This window comes from Microplitis mediator, chromosome 4, assembly GCF_029852145.1.
Source record: "Microplitis mediator isolate UGA2020A chromosome 4, iyMicMedi2.1, whole genome shotgun sequence".
Classification (NCBI taxonomy): domain Eukaryota; kingdom Metazoa; phylum Arthropoda; class Insecta; order Hymenoptera; family Braconidae; genus Microplitis; species Microplitis mediator.
Genome location: NC_079972.1, coordinates 14,108,468 through 14,135,260, shown reverse-complemented (window position 1 = coordinate 14,135,260; position 26,793 = coordinate 14,108,468). Strand labels below are relative to the sequence as shown.

At 28.4% G+C, this 26,793-nt stretch overlaps 5 protein-coding genes across 6 annotated transcripts; 1 reads left to right on the top strand and 4 right to left on the bottom strand.

Annotated features, from left to right (window-relative positions):
• Positions 1-4,615: 4,615 nt before the first annotated feature.
• Positions 4,616-8,110, bottom strand: LOC130666433 (U3 small nucleolar RNA-interacting protein 2). The gene is made up of 7 exons (XM_057467423.1): positions 7,793-8,110; positions 7,569-7,693; positions 7,368-7,480; positions 7,045-7,275; positions 6,669-6,972; positions 4,949-5,292; positions 4,616-4,876 (listed from the first exon to the last, which is right to left on the bottom strand). The coding sequence occupies exons 1-7, from the start codon at positions 7,841-7,843 to the stop codon at positions 4,644-4,646; spliced, it is 1,401 nt and encodes a 466-aa protein (XP_057323406.1). The 5' UTR covers positions 7,844-8,110; the 3' UTR covers positions 4,616-4,643.
• A 2,344-nt stretch (positions 8,111-10,454) lies between these two features.
• On the bottom strand, positions 10,455-13,649 carry LOC130666432 (uncharacterized). The gene is made up of 10 exons (XM_057467422.1): positions 13,306-13,649; positions 12,937-13,212; positions 12,166-12,284; positions 12,057-12,096; positions 11,707-11,979; positions 11,523-11,641; positions 11,424-11,457; positions 11,067-11,342; positions 10,835-10,956; positions 10,455-10,738 (listed from the first exon to the last, which is right to left on the bottom strand). Exons 1-10 carry the CDS (start codon positions 13,313-13,315, stop codon positions 10,688-10,690), a joined length of 1,320 nt encoding a protein of 439 aa, XP_057323405.1. The 5' UTR covers positions 13,316-13,649; the 3' UTR covers positions 10,455-10,687.
• A 1,276-nt stretch (positions 13,650-14,925) lies between these two features.
• LOC130666431 (uncharacterized) lies at positions 14,926-18,509 on the bottom strand. The gene is made up of 9 exons (XM_057467421.1): positions 18,235-18,509; positions 17,890-18,162; positions 17,204-17,365; positions 16,130-16,405; positions 15,931-16,049; positions 15,805-15,838; positions 15,469-15,735; positions 15,272-15,393; positions 14,926-15,176 (listed from the first exon to the last, which is right to left on the bottom strand). The coding sequence occupies exons 1-9, from the start codon at positions 18,242-18,244 to the stop codon at positions 15,153-15,155; spliced, it is 1,287 nt and encodes a 428-aa protein (XP_057323404.1). The 5' UTR covers positions 18,245-18,509; the 3' UTR covers positions 14,926-15,152.
• Positions 18,510-19,339: 830 nt separating this feature from the next.
• On the bottom strand, positions 19,340-21,940 carry LOC130666430 (alkaline ceramidase). Of its 2 annotated transcripts, none has more exons than XM_057467420.1 (4): positions 21,238-21,392; positions 20,947-21,103; positions 20,342-20,579; positions 19,340-19,932 (listed from the first exon to the last, which is right to left on the bottom strand). In XM_057467420.1, the coding sequence occupies exons 2-4, from the start codon at positions 21,062-21,064 to the stop codon at positions 19,611-19,613; spliced, it is 678 nt and encodes a 225-aa protein (XP_057323403.1). In that variant the 5' UTR covers positions 21,065-21,103; positions 21,238-21,392; the 3' UTR covers positions 19,340-19,610. The 2 variants fall into 2 exon arrangements, with proteins under 2 accessions (XP_057323403.1, XP_057323402.1); XM_057467419.1 differs by lacking the exon at positions 21,238-21,392 and adding an exon at positions 21,546-21,940 and having other exon boundaries at positions 19,341-19,932.
• A 618-nt stretch (positions 21,941-22,558) lies between these two features.
• LOC130666428 (WD repeat and HMG-box DNA-binding protein 1) lies at positions 22,559-25,678 on the top strand. Its single transcript, XM_057467414.1, has 2 exons — positions 22,559-22,786; positions 22,868-25,678. The coding sequence occupies exons 1-2, from the start codon at positions 22,710-22,712 to the stop codon at positions 25,596-25,598; spliced, it is 2,808 nt and encodes a 935-aa protein (XP_057323397.1). The 5' UTR covers positions 22,559-22,709; the 3' UTR covers positions 25,599-25,678.
• Positions 25,679-26,793: the final 1,115 nt, after the last annotated feature.

The following is a 26,793-nucleotide window of genomic DNA, read 5'->3' as shown; positions in this document are numbered from 1 at the left end:
AAAAAAAAAAATAATAGTAAATTTTTTTCAAAGCAATCAGTCGAGTTTATGAGTGTAGCAGACAGAAAAATTTTTAATTATTAATGAGAGTAAATAATTAATGAAATAAAATTTTCAAATTAATAAGTGCATTTTTTTTAAATATTATTTTTTAAATTATTTACTCTATAGTTTTAAATTTGTCTGACGTCCGCTACATTGACACTCATTCGAGTTCGAATATTAATGCCGTCTTATGATTAATAAAAGACTGAATTTAAATCCATCAACTGTTTAATTTATGATAATTATTTATAATTAATTATTTGGTATTTTATTTACTGAGCGAATTGTATGTACGAGTGAATGTGACGGTCTTATATATATAGATATATAATTTCATGTTAAGATAAAGTTTAAAAAAATAAATTAACCCGTGTACTAAGTACTAAATTTATTTAAACTCAGCTACAGATATTAAAGTGACAAAATAACATTTTATTTTTATTTTATTCCTTTTTAAATAATTTATAATTGTCGATATTTTTTTTTTCCATTCCAAATCCTACTTTACCTCGCTCAAATAAATACTTTATTTTACCGCATTATTTAACCCGGGGGAAGCGGACATACATTTTGTACATACGAATTATTATTATAAAAAAATAATAAATGTATAAGATTATTGAAATAATAAATTAAGACAAGTAATAGGTTTATATTTAAAAAAATGATTATAAAAAAATAAATGTATGTTGATATATATTAAATTTTTAATGATAAACACAAAGTAATTAGCAGTTAAACAATTTTATCACAGTTACGAAAAGTGTAATAATTTTTTTAAAATTTTAATTTTAATATATCAGGCCACTAACGTGCTGCGAAATAAAACTTGCCCATAAATTCATTTTTATTGCATTTACAGATCACTATTATTATTATTTTTAATAAAAATTTAAAAGTTAACAATCTAATTATAAGAGAATAAAAATTCTAGTCATTTGTCGTTGAGATTTAAAATAAAAAAAATCGTAAACTGTCAATAATATTTAAAATTTAAAAACAAGATAATAAATTTATTTATATATATATATTATATATATAAATAATATATTAGAGATCACTTGGTACAATTAAATTTATTAATAAAATAATTACCAACTCTTTGATTCGTTAATTTATAAATTTATTACACGCAAGCAAGAATTTAATAAAAATAAAATAAAAAAAAGACTCGATAAACTCGTTACTGAAACAAATAAACTTTTTTGTGACATTGGTCGCGTGATTGAACCACGTGTATCAGACTCTAATTCATCTTTCATCTTATACCATTTAAACTAGTGGCATTTCACTGCCTACACGCAAGTAAAAATAAAAATAAAAATAAAAAAGTAAAGAAACGTACTTACATACATACATACATTGAATTTCATAGCAGTAGAGTAGTAACAGTAGTTGTCATATGTAGCGCAATAGACTTTTTACTAAAAAAAACCAACATATTAAATGATACTCAAGTTAGCTGACGTCTTATAATTTATGATACTGAAATTAGCCGACTAATTATAATTTTCGGATTTTTTTAAGTGACAGATTAAAAAAAAAATTATTTTTAAAAATTGCACTTAAAGTTTTTTGAATTTTCTACACGTGCATATTTTTAGTTTTTTTTTTTTTTAATTGATTTGTTTAGAAAAAAAATCAAAAAATTGTTAATTGTCTGTTAGCTTCGATCATTAATAATTTTTGGATTTTTTTAAAAACAATAAATTATAAAAAAAAAATATTTGAAAAAATTGCACCTGTAGTTTTTTTAATTTTCTACACGTGCATATTTTTAGTTTTTTTTTTTTTTTAATTGATTTGTTTAGAAAAAAAATCAAAAAATTGTTAATTGTCTGTTAGCTTCGATCATTAATAATTTTTGGATTTTTTTAAAAACAATAAATTATAAAAAAAAAAAATATTTGAAAAAATTGCACCTGTGGTTTTTTTAATTTTCTACATGTGCATTTTTTTAGATTTTTTTTTTTAATTGATTTGTTAAAAAAAAAAAAAATCCAAAAATTGTTAATTGTCTGTTAGCTTCAGGATCATTAATAATTTTTGGATTTTTTTAAAAACGATAAATTATAAAAAAAAAAATATTTGAAAAAATTGCACCTGTAGTTTTTTTAATTTTCTACATGTGCATTTTTTTTTTTTTTTTTTTAATTGATGTGTTGAAAAAAAATCTAAAAATTGTCTGCTAACTTCAGGATCATCATATTAATAAAAATATTATTAAAATAATCCAGATAAAAAAAGTTTCTTACAGTACTTACAGGACATTGAACAATAGCAATGCGACTAAAATGTTTAATAATATTTTGAAAAATGTTACGAACACATCCGTCTCGTATATATAAAAAAAAATATATATATATATACCTTAATGATTTATGATAACGATTAACGATTAATGATAACTAATGGTTAATGATTAATAAATAATAATAATGACATCATCGTATGGGGGACAAAGAGTTGTAATAGAAATTTGTGGATTTAAATAAAAAATAGATTAGGAGGATTGTTTACTGTCGATTAATTAATTAATATTGCAGCACAGGCAGTTAGATATGCGTAACGATAGCCAACACATCGGTAGAAAAATAAAAAAAAAAAAAAAAATTGGAATGTATTGTGTGGCGGATAAACAAGACGATTTTTGAGGAGCAAGTGGACGGCACCCGAAGGCGGGTGATTTTTTAAATCCTCATTTCCCGCCACACGATAGATTTTTTAAAATTATCTGCATTGAAAGTTGGAGATTAGATGTCTGGAGTCAGTTGTAATGAGACAATTTGAGACAAGTGCTTGTGGAAAAATTAGGCGGTCAATTTTTTTTTTTGTCATTTCGAAATTTCAAAGATGGAATTTTTATAAAAGTAAACTAAAAATATTTTTATGTTTAATTTAAATTAATAATTTGGTACTTGACAGCTAATTGTTGATTTGAATTTAATAAAAAAAATTTCTAGAGCTTTTTAAAGTCAATTTGTCTGAAATTGACTTATTCGGACTGAGCGGACATTTAAAATTTTTGTTTCAGTGCAGGTGATATGAAAATAAATTTTTATTTTGTTTAAATGATAAAACTTAAAGAACAAGTTCTAAAAAAAGCAAACCTGGCACGTGTGAAAATAATGCGCGAAACTTGAAAGTACTAGAGAGAAATAAATTAAAAAAAAAAAAAAAGATTTTAGTTTGTTGAATTTAAATAAAAGTTACTAAGAGGCAGGTGATTTAATTGGTTGTTTAAATTTTATGCCTTATCGTGATTAGTCCATATGTGTACATACATATTAACATATGTACATAGTTTAAGAAGTTTAAAGTGGAAGTAGCATATAAAAAATCACACGTGTGCTGGGGGTCATTACTTTAAAACAACGCATGAGCCAGTGTGGAAATATTACGCTCACGTGCTCAATTTTTTTCAGATTTGAATAAAAAATTTTTTTTAAAAACGTTACCGCGAACTCGAAAATTAAATGTGTGGTAATTAAATAATAAATCGAGATCAACGAACATTTAAATGTTAATTATTTTGTGCGTGTGTGTATGTATGCGTGTATGTTGCATGTTAAAATTCGGTGTTTTGTATTTACACATAAATTTATAAATAATAATAATTATTATTAATGAAACTAATTATTAATGATTAATGATAATAATAATGATAAACAATTATTTGTGAATATTTAAAAAAAAAAAACATGTAACATAAAAAAGAACAAGAATGCACAATACTTACTAATTGTATTGATAGTTGAATACTAAATATATATATAATTATTAATAACGAGTTATTTGATTATGAATTACTAAACATGAATAACGGATAATTATATATATATGAATATATATAAAATAAATAAAAAATTGTATGAACAAGAATCCCAAGCGTGGTAAGGCGAAATAGTTTGTTATAATTGAGATTTAAAAAATAATTTAATAAAAAGTAAAGGTTTAAATTATTATTAAAGTAAACTGTGCACACATACACACACGATACAATTAACATATTTTTTTTTTAATATACACACGCGTTTTATATACAATGATGATTGTTATAGAAGCTAAAGGATAAAAAAAAATAAAATAAACTCCAGACAATGATGTGGTGAAAAAGAAATTAAGAATGAATACCTAATTAATGTGGGACATGATAATATTTTATAATTAAACTTTTGTACAGAATAAATAAATACTTGTACTGTGGACCAATATATCTTTCATTTAATTATCACCTACTGCGCGGATTATTTTTTATAAAAAATGCTGTGGCTTTGAGCGAAAAAATTTTAAACAAGAGATTAAATTTAATTATTCATTGAATTTTTTATTTTCTTTATGATCAACTGTAAATATTTTTTTATTTTTTAAATTATTTTTAATTTTATGCTGAGTAATTATTTTAAATTTTGATCTGTCATATAAATTTTTTTTTTTTTACTAACATTTAGTTCCCAGGCTCAATTAATTTTAGTGTCAAAGTATTAATTAAAAACCAACAAACTTACTATCAAATGAATTAATTTTCCAGTGAAAAATAAATAATTTATTTATAAAAACAATTATATGGTTTATTATTTTTATTTATGTTATAAAAATTATTTAGTATTTTTTTTCGTTAAGGGAATTATAATTACACGATTTTTAGCATCTGGTATCCGCCACCAACGGCCTGTTTTATGTTCCTGACCTACTCCAACAATTAAATTTTTACCGTCTGGAGTAAATACCATCGAGTTTATGAATCCTGTTACTTTAACTTGGAAAAGTAATTTAAGTGACTTGAATGATTCCTCACATTCCCATACTTTAACATTTCCATCTCTTGATCCTGAAATAAAACATTTATTTAAAACCCAACTATCAAATTTTTTTTTTACCTCAATAATAGATAAATAATAACCTGAAGCAACTAAATCAGTATTTAATAACGTAGCGATACTTGTAATCCACATCGGTTCTCCATTAGTTGCATCAACACCATGAGCAGGTGTTACAGAGTACAGCGGCTTCTTCTTCATGACACTCCATAAACACAGCTGGCCATTATCACCGCAGCTCAGAAAATGTTGGTCATTAATAAACTTAACAGTGTCAACACTGCTACTGCTCTCAGTGTCATTAAATATTAATTGTGATTCTTGTACTATTTTCCACAGTCTTATTGATCTGTCATATCCGCCGCTTGTTATGCAACGTTCTTGTGACATTGCATCTATTGACGTTATCGGACTTTGATGGCCGAAACTTTAAAATAATATCACAAATAAACATACACCATATAATTATTCTAATGATAAAAAAATAATAGTCTATTATCACGACTGGTAAACGTAAATTCCCATTTTAAAAATCTCGCAACCGGACCTGTCTTCCTTGATAATTTTTACTAGTATATCATTTTTTATAAAATATAAAAAATTGTTATTTATATATATATTAGGGTGGCCCAAAAAAACCGACTATTTTTTTTTTTCGAGTCTCTTATGAAAATTTGTTGATTCAAGATGTTTTAAGAAGCCTCTCCAAAAATCAGCTCGATAAAAAATTTTCAAGAGGTCGCTCATGAATTTTGAAAATATCAAAAATGATCCAAATTCAGATTTTTTTGTTCTAAATTTCTTCTTTCTCGTGGCAGCTATAGTTTATATTTATGAAATCATGACTACCCTGAAAATTTCAGCCCAAAATTAAAATATTTAAACGTCGCTCATGAATTTTGAATGTTTCCGAGTACTGTCTCTTGAAGGTTTTCGAGCGACCCTTGAATATTAATAATAAACCTTTTCAATTTTTTTACCATCAATTTGTATCATAATGAATAAAAATACAACCCGAGAAATAGGAATAATAAGTTATTTACATACTTTTTTATTTTTTAATTCAATTTTTAGGTTTTTTTGCTTATTCAAAACTTACCCAATTTTATTCTTTAAGACTGTCCTGTATATTTTCGGTTATGCAAAAGTTATATTTAGGTGAAATGACAATAATTGAGTTACAGAAAAATACAAAAAATAATTTAAAGTATTAGTTACATATTATCAGTTAATATTCAAAATTCTTGAGCGCCGTTTAAATATTTGAATTTTGGGCTCAAATTTTCAGCGTAGTCATGATTTCATAAATATAAACTATAGCTGCCATGAGAAAGAAGAAATTTAGAACAAAAAAATCCGAATTTCGATCATTTTTGATATTTTTAAAATTCATGAGCGACCTCTTGAAAATTTTTAATCGAGCTGATTTTTGGAGTGGCCTCTTAAAACATCTTAAACCAACAAATTTTCATCAGAGACTCGAAAAAAAATAATAGTCGGTTTTTTTGGGCCACCCTAATATATATATATATATATATATATATATATATATATATATATAAATTAAATATCAATACTTTAATGAATGAGTGACCGAGTGGAAATTTTTAATTTTTTTTATCAAAGACAAACTTATGAACGGTCTCTCCCTATACTTAAACTGATTCTATATATACCACAAATATAAAAAATGTCTAGCTATTTTTACCACATATTTTATATATATATAAATATATAACGCAAGAATTTACCCAGTTGCGATAATAAATAATTACAATCTAAAATAATTAAAAATAAACTTACAGAGATTCAACGTAGACCATGTCATCTAAATTCCAAACTCTAACGCTTCTATCTTGGGATGCTGAGTACAATGTGTGAGTATCACGACGAAATACTAGACCAGTAACATCACCACGATGTCCTTGTAAATTTTTAATTAACGTCAAATTATCCCCATTGTAAACTTTTATGTCATTCGATTTAGACTGACCGACGGTGAAAAATTTATCATCTGAACTAACGGCCATGCATAGTATCGATTTCATGTCTTTGTTATTCTTCTTACCACCTATAATATTTATTTTTGTTCTGTCACTCAATGACCCTGTAAATTAAATTTCAATTTTTGAACTCAACGAATTATTATAAGTCATTTTTTTCTTTTTTTAATACTTACATTTAATTATGGTACCGTCTTTAGAGCCACTGTATAAAAACTTTCCACTATTAGAAATACATAAACAAGTGATTGAATCCCGATGATTTTTACATTTTAATTCTAATAAATCTCCATGACCTACATAATTACTGGCAACTGTTTTTCTCAATCTTCCTTTTTCTTCTAAATATTCTTCTTGTAGTCTACGTGCAACAACGTCTTCTCCATCATCTAGATCTCCATTATTTTCTAATAAATAAATATTAATTAAAATAATTAATCACCACAAAATTAATTGAACTATCAAATTTTGTGCAGCCAATTGATATAAAACAAAATACCTTGAGCTTTTATTTTTGACAGATGAAGCTTAGCTAATTTTACCCGTTTCTCTTCAGCAGTTTCTTCTTCATCATCAGACTCGAAGTCGTCATCTCTTCTATTAGCTTCTAATCTTAAAATTACATATTAAATAAATACAATTAGTTTGTCATTATCAATTTTAGTTGACTAATTAAATCTATTACAAATCTGAAACATACTTTTTTAAATTTTCTTCAGCGAACTCTTCATCACTGCTGGCAATGCTCTCATCGTCATCCTCTTTTTTAGATTTTTTAAAACTTTTTAAATTACTGCCCGCATTGTTTTTAAATTTATCGTTAACCTAAAAAATAATTAAAATTAATCATTTAAATATTGTTTTATTTATTATTTAGAATAAGTGATTAATAAATATATCAACTAATTAATCAAGTAAAATTACCTTTCGTTTACGAATTCCCTGGCCATTCTTACGACCAACAATTGATGACATTTTTACAATTCACTCCAAAATTCAATTATCAGAATTTTGTAAATTCCGTTAAGTAAAAAAATTACTTGTATATTATATTTTGAAAAAACATTAACAATTCTTAAAACTTAGTTATTTATACACGTGGTTATTGGAGGTTAAATTTCAACGAATCCAGATGACGGATTATTTACAAATGGCGCCTAAAATATACTCATTTATATGTATACTAAACTATACCATATATGTATTTTCCATAGAATTTTTAATTTTCTAAATAATTAAAAATTGACGGGTATGGCGCAAATTACCCAGTGTGCATATTGCCCAAAACTAAAATGGGTTGGTATCACTAGCGTCAAAGCAAAACAGGAATTCTGTTTTATCATGCGAACTCATCCCCGCTACCGGGGGGGGGGGGGGGGGGGCAGAGCCATTGTCCAAAAAACATTCGTTCGATGCGAAATCTCCGAGATCTGGCACATGGCACTCCAGGGCCGTTAGCCAATCAAGGAAAAAAAAAAAAAAAAAAAAAAAAAAATCTCCGAGATGCGACAAGCTGTCGAGTAGACAATCTCGTCGAAAAGAAATATCTATGACTAAACCAAAAGTTTAAAACTTCAAATCTGTAACAGTATAAATTTACGAAACAGAAAATTATCGAAAGAAAATTGTAAAATATAAATCACATCGAAATATGATTTATATAAAATAATTAGTAATAGAATAATAAATACTTGAATTGAATTAAATGAAAACAATCATTGTCATCGAAACATAGAGTATATATAATGTTCTATTATCTAAAGATCGATTAAGTTCTACATTACCAACTTCCGTGGACAGTCAATAACACCAAAAACTATAATACCGACGACAGTTAATTGTAACTCTTTATTGTTAGCAAAAAACAAAATCTGTTTTGAAAACAGATTGCTGTAATTAAAAAAGAACTAATTAATTAAATTTGTAAGTTTATTTTAAATTAATAATTTAAAGATTAACTCTGGTACACTGTAAATAAATTTTTTTTTGTTTTTTTTTTAGTTGCGATTACATGTGTTTTAAAATAATATTATATATCTAACTAATTGATTTGTTTAAATAATGAAAAAATTTAATTACATTTATAGAGAAGATAATTTTTATTATAACAATTTCTATTGCATAAGAAATGATCAACACCAAATTCTGTAGATATTTTGTTTTCTCAATAAATCAGATACATAAAAAAATTGAACATTAAAAAATTATTATAAAAATGCTTTTATGTAAACATTTTTCAAGACGAAATGTTCGTGCTTATAATTAAACATAATTAAAGAATGGAAATTAAATAATAAACTTGAAAACATAGTTAGTTGAGTTAAAATAAAGGTAAGTTTAAGTAAGAGGAAAAAATCCTCGTTGAAATATATATTCCAATAATAATATTCTAATATAATAATTTTTTAATGTTCAATTTTTTTATGTATCTGATTTATTGAGAAAAAAAAATATCTACAGAATTAGGTATTGATCATTTCTTATGCGATAGAAATTGTTATAATAAAAATTATCTTCTCTATAAATCTAATTAAATTTTTTCATTATTTAAACAAATCAATTAGTTAGATATATGATATTATTTTAAAACACATGAAATCGCAACTAAAAAAAAACAAAAAAAAATTTATTTACAGTGTACCAGAGTTAATCTTTAAATTATTAATTTAAAATAAACTTACACAATTAACTTACAAATTTAATTAATTAGTTCTTTTTTAATTACAGCAATCTGTTTTCAAAACAGATTTTGTTTTTTGCTAACAATAAAGAGTACAATTAACTGTCGTCGGTATTATAGTTTTTGGTGTTATTGACTGTCCACGGAAGTTGTTAATGTAGAACTTAATCGATCTTTAGATAATAGAACTTTATATATACTCTATGTTTCGATGACAATGATTGTTTTCATTTAATTCAATTCAAGTATTTATTATTCTATTACTAATTATTTTATATAAATCATATTTCGATATGATTTATATTTTACAATTTTCTTTCGATAATTTTCTGTTTCGTAAATTTATACTGTTACAGATTTGAAGTTTTAAACTTTTGGTTTAGTCATAGATATTTCTTTTCGACGAGATTGTCTACTCGACAGCTTGTCGCATCTCGGAGATTTCGCATCGAACGATTGTCTTTTGGACAATGGCTCTGGCCCCCAAAATTTGTAAATTTTAAATAATGAAAATTAAAAAAACGCGCGAACTGATTTTTAAAATATTTAGGGCCAGTTTTTCAAACCGGGATTATTTTTGATGCGGATTTGAATTATTATTGCTCGTATAACTATATATTATTAATATGTAAATATACTAGTAGTATTAATGACATGAGAAAACTTATAAATTTTAAATAATGAAAATTAAAAAAACGCGTGAACTGATTTCTAAAATATTTAGGGCCAGTTTTTCAAACCGGGTTTAAATTACTATTGCTGGTATATCTATATATTATTAATATGTAAATATACTAGCAATATTAATGACATGAGACAAATTATAAATTTTGAATAACTAAATTTTTTGCGCCAAGAAATTCTTTTTCTCTGTGTACCAGCCTTTAATGTGAACTAAAATTAAAAATCTATAGTTATATTTATTTAATAACATCATTAAAATCTAACGTACAATATTAATATAATTTTTGATTGTCAATATTTTTTTTAGTTATCAATCGTAATGTATATCAATCTTATCACATACATATATTTGTTTTATATACTACGGACTTGATCATTAATTAACGGTCTCAATAAGTATTTGTGATCTTGATTATTTAAATAAATATTATTTTATGGATTTTCATAATTTGGTATCATGGTATAACGATAGTTTCCAAAGGTTCATCCAAGATCTTGACGCAAGCCTAACAAAAACATTTAAAAATATATATTTTAGTATATTTACTAATTTTTTTAGCACTGATTAATTTATCAAGTAATTAAAATATAAAATTTCTTACTTCAATAGTAATACAGTCATTTTTAATGTAACCCTTATCTGGATTCAACAAATCTTTCCACGGGATAAAACTATCGAATCCCCAATTATTATGTTGAGCATCGAAGTGATGCGGTAGTAATTCTAAAATTAAATAATTTGAATATTAGACAGTAAAGCAAACAGGAAATGATAAATATTGATATTAATATTAATAAATAAATAAAATAAAATATGTTTAGCTAAAGAGTTACTTCTAGTGAAAGGCTTTTGATTGTCTTTGCACGGGAGCAGACGAATTTCTCCAATTGCATTGCAGTTCCAAGCCTTGTTCGGTTTATATCCTTCACAACAATATAGATAACATCCCAATGAAGGTACTAATAATCCTTCCTTAACTTTGTTTGGTAATATTTTTATTCTCCACGGCAAATTTCTTACCATACACGGAGGCGACAATCGAGATACGTTTATTTTTGATACGTTTTCAAAACTGTACCAAAATGTCGCTTGTTGAACATTCAAGTAGGCTACACAATTTAAATTATTTTATTTGAATATTATAAATTTTTAATAAACAAATTTAAGTCTGTCGTAAATTAAGTTATTACCTTGCGAATCAAATTTATCAGGAGTAACGTACACCTGTAGTAAGAATTTATAAATTAATGTACAAAGAAAAAATTTTCTAAAACATTTATTGACTTTACCTCAACAGTAATTGAATCACTTTCGATGAAACCCTTGTCTTTATTCACTAAATCTTTCCACAGAATTAAATCATCAATTCCTGATGTGTTATTTTTACCGGAAAATCGATGCTGTTGTACTGGACAAAAATTTTAAGTTAAACATAAATATAATTATCATAAGAAAAGAAAAAAAAATAATTACTCCGGTATAATTTTGCTTGATTCTTTTTCTGAGGAAGTAGACGTAATTCTACTAGAGCATTACAGATCCAAGAATCTGAAAGAACTTCTTTGTTGCATTGCAAGTATAGTCCGAGACTATGGGGGTTTTCTGGCAGTTTTCTTGATGGTGGTTTCACTGTTATTTTCCAAGGTAAGTTACAAGCTGTAAATGGCCCTAGCGTTAAAGATTCCTTGATACTTAACAAATTTTTAAGTGTATGTCGAGAGACAACTTCAGTTACGGAAAAATCGGCTGTACATATTTATAAAAAAAACATAAAATATTAATTTGATTAAATAAATCTTTTGCTCAGTACTAAAAATTCTTACCTGTTTGACTATTTTTCGGTGGTTCTTGCATTATACAAACCTATTAAATATATTTATTTTTTATTTTCTTATCTATGTGTCATGGTAAAATTTTAGTGAATAAATTTACCTCAAAAGTTATCGAGCCATCCTTGAGGTAGCCATTAGAATCCTCGATGACTTCTTGCCAAAGTAGAAAATTATCGAACCCCTTCATGTTGTCCCCAGCACAAAAAAGATGTGAAAATTCTGTAAGAAATAATTGCATACAAGCAGTTATACCCTGGTGAAAATTTTTCGGAATTTTCTCTGAAAAACTCAATTGTAAAGTTCTAAAGACTTTTTCAGAATTTTTCAGAGAAAAGTCCGAAAAATTTACACCAGGGTAGATAATAAATAAATAAATTTAATTAAAGTAAAAGACCTAGTACCTGATCAGAGGCCTGGTATCCGATCACTAATGAATTTATAAGTCTATATTTATTTAATTTTACTATTCATAGACATATAAGTACACGATGTAATCGGGTACTGGATCTTTTACCTTAATCTGTTTTTTATTTTTCATCTAAGGTAAGAGACCCAGTACCCGATCACTTCGTGTACTTATATATCTATATATAGTAAAATTTAGTAAATATAAATATATACAAATACATGAGTGATCGAGTACTAGTTCCCTGATCGGGTACTGGGTCTTACCTTAGACGAAAAATAAAAAACAGATTAAGGTAAAAGACCCAGTACCCGATCACTTCGTGAACTTATACGTCTGTATATAGTAAAATTGAGTAAATATAGATATACAAATACATGAGTGATTGGGTACTAGTTCCCTGTTCCCTGATCGGGAATTGGGTCTCTTATTTTATAGTAAAAAAAAATATGTAAAATAATTTACTTCGGGAAAACGGCTTTCGGTTCTTCTTAGAATGATACAAACAAAATTCAACGTCAGCTTGACAAGTCCAATCCTTGTCACCATTACCATCGCATGTAATAAAAAATCCAAGAGGTCGTTTACCGATTTGTAAATCGAAAATCGGTTTCACTAGAATGTTCCAGGGTAAGCTCTGAACAATTACTGGTGACGATGTAACAGAACTTCTCATTTTTGAAACATTGTTTATTTTATACTGAAATGTAGATTCAGTCACAGTAGTAAGCAGACTTTCATCTAAAAATAAATTCATGTTAACAAAAAATTAAAACCTCATTAATCACCGAGTATTTATTCTTACTTATAATAAATATTAACTAAAATCAGTACCTGAATCCATTATGATTTTTATTCTAAATTTGTTCCGTATTTTAAAAAATATTTTATCTATGATTCGAAGTCTGAAAGCTTTCTTTTGTTTAACCTGGGGTTAGATGGACAATTATTATAATTATTTATTTAAAAAATATTGATCTTCTGTCATCAAATAACTTTTGATCATACAAATTGTCAAACAAATATGTAACATAAAGTTGTGCTGATAAAAGAATGGGGTTCTTACTTCCCGAGTTAACCTACGATTCCTTTACCCCCACCAACGATTTCAATTCCGATCTATATCTAGGACTGTAAAGTAAAAGACCCAATTTTTGACTTTATTTCTTTATACGTTTTAAAAAACTGGGGTAGAAGTACTAGTGTTCCATTTTTGGACATTTCATTAATAAAAAAGTATAAAAAACTTGGGTTCTTATGGGATAAAAGTATCTGAAGAAATTTGGAAAATGAATATGATACTGAAAGTAGAAGACATCAATTTTTTAATTTTTATGAATTATTTAGATGATTCTTAAGTTAGCAGACAATTACCAAATTTTTGATTTTTTTTTCGACAATTTAATTTTAAAAAGAAAGAAAACTAAAAAAATGCGCATGTAGAAAATTTTAAAAACTATAGGTGCAATTTTTTCAAATATTTTTTTTTTTATTATTTATCGTTTAAAAAAAAATTCAAAAATTATTAGACGTTGGCTAACTTTAGTCTCATATTATTTAGTTGTAAGTAAAATTAAATTTTTATAATTTGCACAAAAAGATTTTTTAAAGTTTCTCATGTGTAATTTTAAAAAGTTTTTCCTATAAGTATTTTTTTTTTTTTAAAAGAAAGATTCTTTTACTGTCTGCTACTTTCAGTATCAAATTAATGTCATTGCGTATTTAAAAAATTATATTATTCAAATTTTCTAAGTGCCCTACCCTATATTTTGATATATTTTAAATTTTAAACTGGAAATAATTATCTAGTTTTTAAGGAAGAATTTAAATTGTAAGACTGACAAGTTGTACGGGTGGGAAGAAAAATTTTTTATTTTAAATTCATGGAACTCTAGGTAATGGATCAGTTCAAAAAACAAAAGTTTAGATAAAAATTTTAAAATAAAAATATACCAGGTTGATAATTGGTACATTTAAATGATCATGCTGGGTAAAATACCTAGTATATATAGATATACAAATATATGAGTGATGGGGTTTTGGGTCTCTTACCTAAAATTCTCGACAATAAAAAAAGCACAGGGTAGAAGTACCAGTTTTGGCCACTGTTACAATGGAATTTTTTTTAAATACTTTTTCGTTAATTAAAATAAAGTATTAAATGTCCAAAAATGGGACAGTGACCGCAAATGCTACTTCTACCCTAATTTACAGTAAAAATAATTTAATACATACATTTTTACAATATATATATTGACTAAATTATTTAGTTGATTTTTAAGATGCAGTTTATTAATTAAAAACACATTGAACTTTGTTTTTACGTAATTAGTCACATAACAAAAAAAATTAATTCATTTACTTAATTATTTTTTTTTACAGTAAAAACTTTAAATTTAATTAAAAAGTTTCTGTAACTGATGAAATGTTTTAACATTTTTTTTATGACTATTTAGTGAGTAGAATATTAATTAATGAAAAGTGTTAATTGATGAATAATTATCAAAAAATATAAAATTGTATTGATTGAAGTTTTGCTTATCTAAGAAACAATACATATAACTTAAACTATTAAAATTTTTCTTTTGTTTTTGTTGCTTATATTATTAAATTAATATCATAAAGTATTTTTTTAAATATTTTAATCATAAGAGTAATTAATGTAGTAGAATTTCGCTGGTTTATTCCAAAATCCTGATGTAGGCCTGGTTGAAACAATGAAAGTTTATTTAAATATTAAGTTTTAAAATATGATATCACAATATATGAGTATTAAGTATTAAAAATAAAAATTTCTTACTTCAAATGTGACAGAGTCGTTTTTAACAAACCCCTTACTGGGATTTAATAGATCTTCCCATGCAATAAAGTATTTAGTTCCCCAACTGTCTCGGCCCGCTACGTAAAGTCTCGAGTACAATTCTGAATAAAAATATTTTATTTATTTAAAAAACTGCAAAAATTGCGAAAAATTTTTAAGTCGAAGAAAAAACGCACTTCGGACGAAAGGTTTCTTGTCATCCTCACAAGAGCGGATGCGTAATTCAGCATCTGCATTACAGCTCCAATTGGATGAATTATTTGTTTCATTGCAATTCAAAAAGTAACCAAGTGACAGTTTTCCGTCGTTGTTCTTAATTGGTGTTATCCTTATTCTCCAAGGTAAATTTCCTATTATATAAGCTGGTGATGACTGAGGGACAGTTACTTTTGATATATTTTCTACGGTATACCAAAATGTTCCTTCGCGAATGCTCAAAAATGCTGCAAAAATTGAATAAATCATTTTGTTTAATTATGATTTATTTTAAAAAAAAAATATTAAATGCTTACCGTGCAAGTCAAACTCTGATGGGGAAACATGAGCCTGTTAAAAATTTTTTATTCAATTAATACAATATCAATGATATAAATTTAAATCAATGCTGTTTTAAAACATAGAATTTAAAATTTATTTACCTGGACAGTGATGGTATCGTTTTTCACGTAATCTTTGTTTTCATCCAATAAATCTTTCCACAAAATTAAATTCTTCCAACCTGAAGTGTTGTAGAAGCCCGAAAACTCATGTTCAATCACTGCAGACAATAAAAATAATATAAATATTTTCGGTTTTAAATATAATTATATATATAGAAATTATAATAAGTTAATTTACATCGTGAAATTGCGCATTTGCCTTTTTGTTTTGTGGAACATATACCCAGTTCTGCTTTTGCAAGACACGCCCATTTGTCTGAATAAACTTCACTGTTGCATTGCAAAAATAATCCAATAGCTTGCGGTTCTACTGGTAATATAACTGATGGGGGTTTTACTAATATTTTCCATGATAAATCACAAGCAGTAAACGGTCCGAGCAGAAGAGGTTCTTGCATATTTAATATATTTTTATACGTGTGTCGAAATCTTACTTCTGTCAGGGAATTGTTCACTGAAAAAATTTTATTTTAAAGATCATAATTAAATAATCAAATCATCAAAGTAAAATGATTGTTCATGATACCAGCATTGAAACTTAAAGTTTATAATTATACGTTTACTAATTAGTATATTACACATCAAGGGAGGAAAGTAGAACATTCCAACCCGTGTATAATTGCCTACCCGAGCCAAAGGCGAATTTGTCACCAGATCTGTACCTGAAAGTTTAAATTTTTGCTTCTGTTTGTGGGAAAAATGGCGCATGCGCTAATTTTTATCATTTTTTTTCTCATAAAGGAAAAGAATGAGTTTCTTCCCGCTAAACAGGGCAAGAATTTAAACTTTCGGCGCAGGTATGGTGAAAAAAATTTCTCTGCCCGCTGACTGAAGACATTTGCAATTTAAACTCTGATACTTGTCATTTATTTAATAGTAATTTCAGACCATTAATTTTATTTACGTAAATGACAGTTCTGACTGTGATGAAGTTTTATAAAAATTACTGTCAATAATAAATAGTATTTATAGTCTCTGCTCAATTATGAATTGCAAATAACAATTTACGTTTACGCTGATAGTTGATCGCACTATTGGTCTTAAATTAATTTGTTTCTGACTGGCTGCTGACACTGAAACTTCAAGTTCCAATGCAGGTAATCATGAAAAATATTGTAACTCGGGATAAAAGACGAATTCAGACTGCGGATGATGTCAGCCAACCACCCTGGTCTGAAATCCTTTTGTTTCTTCACTTGCCACACAATGTACTATTATTCTCAACAACAATTAAAAATCTTTGAGAGCTTACATTCATCAGTAACGTTCTCAACTACATTTGGTGTTACACAAACTTCAAAAATAATTGAATTGTTTGTGACGTAGTTTTTTCTGGAATCAACTAAATCATGCCAAGTTATAAAATTCGTGAATCCTGCAGAGCAATTGTCTCTAGTAAAAACTTGCTGAAGTTCTATAAATAAATAAACAAAAAAAAAAACAAAACAAAATCAATAGAAAAAAAACATGATCCTGAAGTTAGCAGACAATTCAAAATTTTCGGATTTTTTTTTCAACAAATCAATTACAAAAAAATAAAAACTAAAAATATGCGCATGTAGAAAATTTAAAAAACTACTGGTGCAATTTTTTCAAATTTTTTTTCTTTTCAAATTTACCGCCTAAAATAAAATCAAAAAATAATTAGATGTCTGCTAACTTCAGTATCATAAAAAAACATGATCCTGAAGTTAGCAGACATTTAAAAATTTTTGAATTTTCGTATTTCAACAAATCTATTGTAAAAAAATAAAATAAAAATATGCACATGTAGAAAATTTTAAAAACTACAGGTGCAATTTTTTCGAATATTTTTTTTTTTATGTTTTATCGTCTAAAAAAAAATTCAAAAATTATTAGACGTCTGCTAACTTCAGTATCATTAAAAAAACACATGAATAAAATTATCGTAACAAACAAATAATAATGAAAACTAACGTCGAGAGAATGGTTTTCGGTTCTTTTTACTGGAATACAAACTGAACTCAACATCAGCCAGACAAGACCATTTTTTTGCATTGTTCCCCTCGCAAATGATAGAAAGTCCCAGAGGTCGTCTTTCGGTCTTCGATTCATACTCTGGCTTGACGATTATGTTCCAAGGCAAGTGCTGAATGAAACATGGGGGCGATGTTACGGTATCTCTTAGTTTAGAAACATCCTCTATTGTGAACTGGAACTTAGATTCAGTTACTGTGAGTTTGGCCCTCTCTGGAAAGTGTAAAAAAAATTTAAGTTGTCTGTCAAGTCTAGAAAGTAAATCCGGTAAAACAAAAAAATTACTTGGATTCATATTGCGAATTTTAAGCAGATGAGTCTTTTGTTTTCGACGACAACTTTGAAATTTTCTTTGTTTGAAGCTGAGGATGTAATGCGCTGGTGTACTTAAGGTTAGCAATATAAAGTAATCGAAGATTTTTTTTTCTAGTGATGATTAATAAATTTTAAAGATTTTTCAATTAAATATCAAATGTTTATTTATGCAAAAACTTTATTGTTGTTTGTAAATGCGATTAAATGATGATTTATAATTAATCGTACTTATTCGTTACGTTTACGTCACGCAATTGTCACTAAATGGCTATTCCAAGGCAACTTTGTTTTCAGCTCAAGTTAATTAACGTCACTCTTTATCCCGAATAAGTTTTTTACCCACAGACTAAAAACACAGGGTCTCACTCTTACCATCAAATGAAAGTCTCGATAAAAATGTAGCCTACGAAAAAAGGCGGGTAATTTAAAAAAAATAAATTGAATTTTAAAAAATGAGTAAATGTAGCAGACATACGACAATTTTTTAAATGCATATAAAAAAATTAAATAATTAAAGTAATAAGATTTTAAAAAATGCATGTACTGATTTTTGAATTGTCTACACGTGTAATTTTTTATTTTTTTTTTATAAAAATTTTTTAATTTATCATTTCAGTTTTAAAAATTGTCAGGTGTCTGCTAACTTTATTGTCTTTTTAAAAAAGGTCACTCGGTATCCAAAATGGAAATAAATTTTTCGTTATTTCTTTCATTCGAAACTTCAAAATAAAATTGAATTAGAAATTAATTTCTATTGACATTTTAATGACTCGAGCTCTAACCGCGAAAAATAAAATAATTTGAAAATTTAAATTGCCGAGTAATAAAAAAATATTTGAAAAAATTCATACGAGTAATTAGTTAAATTATTAATTTATTTAAAATAAAATAACAACTTTTTTTTTTATTTCTGTAATAAATTTTATGTTTATTTATTTATTTATATAATTAAATCAATCATCTTTTCGTCAGTGCTTATGATTAATTTTTTTTTACTTTACTTATTTAATGTTAATTATTATTGCGATACATATAATTACGTAAACATATTATTAATTATTAGCATTATCACAATTATGTAACAGACTTGATGTTTTTATTTTTACCACGAAATAATAATTAATTAAATAATAATAAAATGAATCTAATTTTATTAGTTTTAAAATTTTAATAAAAATATTTTTGAGCTGAATTTAAAAAAATTAAATACTTTTGAATTATCACAGATTATAACTAAATTTTAAAGACCTACTAAAAGACTAACAGTAATAATTAAAAATTACAAAGTATTATCGTTTAGAATTTGTTTTCATACATAATAATAATAAAAGTATAGACTTATTATTTTAGATATTGGTATTATCGTCAATTCTAATGTAACATTTAATAGTAACATAGGGAATTCCGAGTTCAAAATCATTTCTCGGCCAGTATCTTAGTACGGGAGATTGCTGAGGACGTTCGTCTTTGACTGAAAAATAAGCAAACAGTACAGTCGCCGTATAACTTGCAATAAAAATTAACAAATGCCAGAGAGCATGCAGATACGGAAAATTTAAATTCATCCACGTGTCACAAAATAGACGATCGTTGAGCCAACAAACGACAGCAAGGATCCAAACTGCCCCACATCGTACACCTAATCTGTATACTCGCATTGATTTAGTCCTGCATAACAAAATTTATTTATTAAAAAAATTTAATTGACATTTGACTCGGGGCCGTTCATAAAATACGTCATGCAAAATTGTGCCTTTTAAAACCCCCTTCCCTTCGTCACATTTTCTGCGACTCTCCTATCAATATTGAGTCACAAATGACAGATCTCTCCCCTCATTATGACGGATATATACACATAGAAATATTTATATATTTACAAATATGAAACGAATGACTCTATCGTAACAAAAAAATAAAATTTAAAAAAAACCGAGAAATATTTGCAAAATCATTTGATCTGCGAACGTCACGTTTCCTTAGAACTCCGGCCTACTTGTCCTATAAGTGCGGAAGTATTTTATGAACGGCCTCTTTACTTTAGCGGTACTTGTTAATTAAAAACGCTGTCATTAAATACCTTTTGAGTTCAACAATCATAAAACCAAATGCAGGAATAGCCAGACACATCAGGGCAAATGCATTTATTGCGGGATGGATTACTGATAAACCAGTGGCTACTAATGTTGGTAATATTATAAACAACGAGAATAATTTTCTGTTATTACGAAATATATTTGGCAAATATCTGCGTGGAAAAAACATACAAAGTCCTGCCATGTAAACCCACAATATCGCCAACTCATCCAATAGTTGTCCTATAAAATAAATCATATATAAAAAATAATTCTTATCTTTTTTTATTTGTTCGATAAAAAGAAGATTAAGTTTTTTCAAGGCTATCCACTAATAGGACAGTCGGTTTGAAATGACAAAGAAATTCTTTCGGGTATGAGTCATATTGTTGTGAATGTGTGCGACATTTATTTAAATTTTAAAAATTATTTCAATTATGATTCTGCGGTGAACAGACGATTAACGATTTTCGAAAAAAATATAAATGTAGAAAATTAAAAAAAAAAAAATATAGGCGCCTACTTTTTTGATATTTTTTATAATTTATCGTTTAAAAAAAAATCAATAATTATTAAAGATCGACTAACTTCTGTATGATATTTTAATTACCTATTAAAGACAATGTTGCATGAAAATACGCGCTGCTGATTCCAACAACCATCAATAAGAACCAGATGATATGTATCGCTGGGTTGACAAATCTTCCGTAATCTTTGAATAAATGCATTAAAATTGGCGGTAGTAACAAAAATACGACATTGCTGAACTGAAAAGTAAAATAAAATAATTAATTGGTATGACACTGAAGTCAGCTGACGTCTAATAATTTTTTTACACATGATAAATTGTAAAAAAAAATTATTTTAAAAAATTGCACGTATAGTTTTTTCAATTTCTTACATGTGCATTTTTTTTTTGTTTTCGATTTTTTGAAAAACAAAAAACGGAAATTTCTAAATGCCTTCAGGAACGAGCAGACACCAGACAAATTTAAAATTATAAATAAATAGAGTAAGTAATTAAAAAAAAATTATTTTCAAAAAATGCACTTATTAATTTGAAAATTTTTTAAATGCGCATTTTAAAAAAATTTTTTTTTTAGTCTATTTATTTCTAATTTTAAATTTGCCTGATGTCTGCTACATTCGCACTCATCTTCAGGATCATAAATTAGTTTATAAAATGAATAATATTATAAATATACAAACTGTATTCATAAACTCAGCAATACTTGGGGAAATTTTATAATTTCCCTCACACCAATCAACTGGTGAACTTCCTGGTTCAAAAGGTTCCCACATTTTGTCTAAGAGCTTTTAATCATGAAAATATAATGTGACTGACGCGCACTAATAATTGCATAAAACACTGTAAGGTTTTTTTTTAATAAATAATAATAATAATAATGAATGAATAATTCAATCCGATTGCTGTAGATTTAATCGCTATTGTGACAATGTGTTGAAATATTGTTTAAAAAGTTTTAATGACACTTGTGCTTTGTTTACTCGATATGTCAAAACATGTTATGATGACAGGCAAAATCTATAGATATAAGCACGTAGATAAACTCTTGATATTTTCATTGTCTATGGAAATTAGATCAAATCGGAAAATATATATATATATATATAAAAAAGAGAAAGGGATAATAAATCTGCACATGCGTATTTTTTAAATTGAGAACAAAGGCTTATGGTTTTGATGGATACTGAGAGATGACACTTGAATCTTTGTCTTTTTCCCGCTAATTTTTAAATATTTATTTATTATATTTCAGCCTGATGGCTTTGAAATAGGACTGGTTATATATTACATTGATTTTATATATATATTATACATATATATATATTTATTTTACGCTTTCCGCAATTTAAAAAATTTTACGATAATCATTCGCGTTATCACAGCGCGAATAACAAAAAAGAAAAAAACAACAAAGAAACTAAAAAAAGAAATAATGGATGATCAAAAAAAAAATTAAATATATGAAAAGTCATACAATTTAATTACTGGACTCAGTTTTTCCACCCTATTTTCCATTTTCATAATAAAAAAACGTCAAAAAATTTAAATCAGGCAGTAAAATTTAAATTTATTTTTCCCGCCTATTTTTTAAAACTCAAAACAAAATTAAACAGCAGTCGATAAGACAACAATCGAACTTTGAATTACCGTAAGAGAAGGCCGCCAAAAATTCCCGCCAAAATGAAAAACAATATGGCAGTTGTTATTAGGTCGCCATGTGTGTCGTGTACTCTCGTGTCAATTAAGTTGTGTATATAATAAAATACTAATCAATTACTTATTTATTTAACTATTTAATAAACAATATAATTTAAAACGTACTAATTATTAATAAACAATCAAAAATGCCTTTGACAATAAAGCCAATGCGTTATGCTCATCCCGAAGGTCACACCGACGTTTGTTATTTCGATGGTGAAAAGTAAGTAATTAATTAATTTATTAATTAAGTGGCATTTCCGGGTTGGTATTCAATTTATTTATTTATCAATTTAAATTACAGAAGTGGGTTGATAACATGCGGAGGAGACGGGGACGTGAGATTTTGGATCGATCTGATGGATGACGATCCATCGGCGGTCTGCGTAGCCGAGCAGGCGACAGCATGTGTGTCAAAAAATAGCAAAATATATGTGGGAAATGACAACAACACCGTCCAGGTGCTGACGCATCCGAACCTGGACCGCGAAGGAATCGTGACTCGTTTCTCAGCAACAGTATCAGCCCTGGCGACTGCGCGCAAAAGTAATTTGATCGTTTCCGGTGCCTGTGACATGCGGATCCAAGTGACAAACATCGAGAGCACTGACAGCATCGAGCTGAATGGTCACGAAGCTCCGATCCTAGGTCTGACATTGGATCCACGTGAAGAATTCGTCGCCTCTTCGAGTGCTGACGGATCTGTAAAAGTCTGGAGTATCAAAGAAAAAAAGTCCGTCCACAGCTGGAGTAACGTCGTCCCTAAATGTAATTCATTTTTCACTGCAAAGGCTCACTGCGCGCCATCATTCAACGCCAAAGACGGCAGCTACCTCGCGTATCCTCATCAGAAAGACCTCGTCCTGGTTGAAAGAAACTCTTGGAAAGAAATCACCCGATTAAAATGCCCAGCACTCAAAGGTGAATTAAATATCTGCAAATCATCGGAATGCGGTAGCAGGATAGCAGCATGCTCGATCGTTGGTGAAATTGTCGTGTGGAATGTAGAAAATTCGTCGGTTGTTGGTTACGTGGAGCATCACCAGTCTGCTAAAATAACTGCGATATCTTGGCACTTGAAGAAAACTAGTGAGCTGGCGTTTTGCGACAGTCTAGGACAGCTCGGCTGCGTTGAAGTATCAGGAGACGACGACGATTCCGTTTCGGTGGCTGCTAAGGACAATCATGATCCAGACGATGACATTTACAATGATCTGGGTCTTGATAATAATGATGATGATGATGATGAGAACGTGATATCGTTAAATAGAATAAAAGCTACGGCGGATGATGACCAGAAAAGTGTGTCAAGTGTGTCGTCAGCGAAACCATCAAAGGCAGTTGCAGAAGTAAATATGCAAGATCCATTCCAACCTGGATCAACACCCGTCCACCTTCTGTCCCGTTTCATGGTCTGGAATGACGTCGGTATCGTCAGATGTTACACCAGCGAAGACAATGAAGAATCCAGCATCGAAGTTGAGTTTCATGATACCTCTGTTCATCACAGCATGCATATGAGTAATTACTTCCGGCACACAATTGCTGCGTTGTCATGCGAAGCTCTGGCAATGAGTTGTCCTGCTGCTGATGGGAGTCCGAGCAAACTGGTGGTGATCGCGCTCCAAGGCTGGGGGTCTGGTAACAAAGAATGGACCGCTGATTTACCAGAAGATGAAGAGTCTCTTTGTGTCGCTGCTGGGAGCACTTTCGTCGCGCTGGCCACGACGCGCGGAAATCTACGTCTGTTTATGGTAAGTGGAATTCAAAGAGAAGTTCTAGCATTGCCTGGACCCGTTGTCGCGATGAATGCCGTTGGTAATCATTTAGTCATTGCGTACCACAAATCTGCTGGGTTTAAAGATCAGTACATGTCACTACTGTGGATTCAAATATGCGGAGCGGATTTAAAAAGCCGGACACTAAATCTCCCGTTGGCGCCTGGGTCAGAACTCATGTGGCTCGGGCTGTCTGATGCTGCGTCTCCAGTTGTCATGGACGCTGATGGTGTCATTAAAATATTTAACCGTAGGTCTAATTTGTGGCGCGTCGCTGCTGATACTGACAAGTATCCCAAGGGCAAAATGGACCACTACTTTATTGTGGGCGTTAGCGAGCGTGAGAAATTAGTCAGATGTATTTTGTGCAAAGGCAGTCATTATCCAGCGACAACTCCTAGGCCCAATGTGGTCGAGGTTGACTTGAAAGTGCCGCTGTGCGATATGGACTCGGAAAAAACTCGCAAAGAGGCGGCTGTTTGGCAAATCGGTAGGAATCCGAGTGATGAAGCAACGGCCTTGTTTACGCTCATCGGTTTTGTTTGCACGGCAAATGCTGAGTTTCGTGTTGTTGATTTATGTCAAAATATCGCTGATTTGGATATTATTGAATTGGCAATAAAGTTTGCCAGTAAAACGGGTAAAATGGCGTTAGCTAATAAATTACAGGGAATTGCGGAGGAAAAAAATAGAAAAAAAATGGCTGCGGAAGCTGGGAAAATTGTTGATGAGGAGGAAGATATTTTTGCGGGTATGGATGACATAGGAGGAAAAGACACACAAGATGACATCATTCTTACACCGATAGCTAAACCTACGCAGGAAATAGAAATCAGGCCGCTGACATTGAGTTTAAAGAAACGCAATCCGTTTTTGAAAAAAACAAACTCTCCGGGTGTTAAAGGGTTGGATGGATTAAATAGTCTGCCGGAAAAAATTTCCAAGACACCTGTTACTGTAAAAACTACGACTGGAAGAAAGGGATTGGGTAAAAAAGAGGCCAATGGCGAAAAGAAGGAAACTTTTGTCAAGTGGTTTGAAAAAAATAAACCAGACTTGCAAGCCGAGTTTCCTGAATTGAGTCTCTCTGATTTAACCAAAACTGCTCTGAAAAGGTACAAAGAGGATTCTGATGACTCACAAAAATCCAATGGTAGCGACAGTGATAACAAAAAAAGAAAATTGTCGAGTCCCGATAGTGACAGTCAGTCTAAAAAGTCAACCGGTAGTTTGTCATCTTTTTTACGTGATAAATAATTTAAAATTTTTTTATCAACCACTAGATTAATTTTTTAAAACCACAAGACTGTACAATAAATAAAGTAATTTTATAAAATATATAATTAAATTTATTTATTTATTTAAATAAATAAACGTAATGAGTACGATTGAGTGTAAAAAAAATCTATAAGGAGAAAGAGAAAATTTAATACGTGTTTTTTCACTAAGTGAAGCACTTGGTGACCTAGTTGTTGTTACCGGCAAGTGCTGAGTCTTAGTCTTAGTCTTAGTCTTGATACTTGATGAAGTCGATTGAATGTCTCGTTTATTTGTAGGATGGAAGCAACAGTCTGCGTTAACGCTTTTACTCGTACTTCGTAGTCTATCTCTTTCTCTATCTCAACTTCTACCTTTACCTCTACCTTTTTTCTTTCTCTGTCTCTGCCTCTGCCTCTGCCTCTAATTCAAACTTTATATCTACACACATTTTCTTGACATTTAGTTTACTCTCTCACAATCATTTAAGAGTATTGTACGGCAATAGAGCATGATAGCGGGATAAATGAGAGTAAGAACTCGAATAAAGACTCTCGAGGGACTCGGAAGTGGAAATCCTTTTATTTAGGGGAATATAAAGTAACTACATTGTAAATAATTCATCAAAAATAAAATATCAATGGAAATAAAGCTTTCGGTTGATTGGATGCTTTCAAGCTGTTTGTTGAAGTGAAAAATCGATTCCGTTTTTTATCTGACGAATTACAAAAGATTTCGATAAATCGTATTAATTATACAGTAAAAAAATTTTTTAGTGTGGAGAAAAAAGTGTTAAATATTTAACATGTGTTAATTTACTATACAGCTCCTGTGTTATTTTGCCAGATAATTTAACACTAATAAAAATGTTAAATTAACTCTTACATGTGTTGCTGAAGTTAGGAGACAATTAAAAATTTTCGGATTTTTTTTTTCAACAAATCGATGATAAAAAAAATGAACTAAAAATATGCGTGTGTAGAAAATTAAAAAAGCTATAGGTGCAATTTTTAAAAAATTTTTTTTTCATCATTTATCGGTTTTAAAAAAATCCAAAAATTATTAGACGTCTGTCAACTTGAGTATCACGAATGTAGCAGACATCAGACAAATTTAAAATTGTTAATAAATGGAGTAAATAATTAATAAAATAAAATTTAAAAAAAATGCGCATTTAAAAAATTTAAAAATTGAT

Excerpts from the sequence above, each read along its gene's own strand:
- LOC130666433 (XM_057467423.1), bottom strand. The coding sequence starts at position 7,843 with ATGTCATCAATTGTTGGTCGTAAGAATGGCCAGGGAATTCGTAAACGA. Across the intron at positions 7,276-7,367 it reads GTCAAAAATAAAAGCTCAAG|AAAATAATGGAGATCTAGAT; the intron begins GTATTTTGTTTT and ends TTTATTTATTAG. Across the intron at positions 5,293-6,668 it reads ATGGTCTACGTTGAATCTCT|TTTCGGCCATCAAAGTCCGA; the intron begins GTAAGTTTATTT and ends ATTATTTTAAAG.
- LOC130666432 (XM_057467422.1), bottom strand. Across the intron at positions 11,343-11,423 it reads TGATAAATTTGATTCGCAAG|CCTACTTGAATGTTCAACAA; the intron begins GTAATAACTTAA and ends TAAATTGTGTAG. Across the intron at positions 10,957-11,066 it reads TCAAAAGCCTTTCACTAGAA|AATTACTACCGCATCACTTC; the intron begins GTAACTCTTTAG and ends ATTTAATTTTAG.
- LOC130666431 (XM_057467421.1), bottom strand. Across the intron at positions 17,366-17,889 it reads CCGAAAACCATTCTCTCGAC|AACTTCAGCAAGTTTTTACT; the intron begins GTTAGTTTTCAT and ends ATTTATTTATAG. Across the intron at positions 15,177-15,271 it reads ACGACTCTGTCACATTTGAA|GCCTACATCAGGATTTTGGA; the intron begins GTAAGAAATTTT and ends TGTTTCAACCAG.
- LOC130666430 (XM_057467419.1), bottom strand. The coding sequence starts at position 21,638 with ATGTGGGAACCTTTTGAACCAGGAAGTTCACCAGTTGATTGGTGTGAG. Across the intron at positions 21,104-21,545 it reads TTGCTGAGTTTATGAATACA|TTCAGCAATGTCGTATTTTT; the intron begins GTTTGTATATTT and ends TTTACTTTTCAG. Across the intron at positions 19,933-20,341 it reads ATGATTGTTGAACTCAAAAG|GACTAAATCAATGCGAGTAT; the intron begins GTATTTAATGAC and ends TTTGTTATGCAG.
- LOC130666428 (XM_057467414.1), top strand. The coding sequence starts at position 22,710 with ATGCCTTTGACAATAAAGCCAATGCGTTATGCTCATCCCGAAGGTCAC. Across the intron at positions 22,787-22,867 it reads TGTTATTTCGATGGTGAAAA|AAGTGGGTTGATAACATGCG; the intron begins GTAAGTAATTAA and ends TTTAAATTACAG.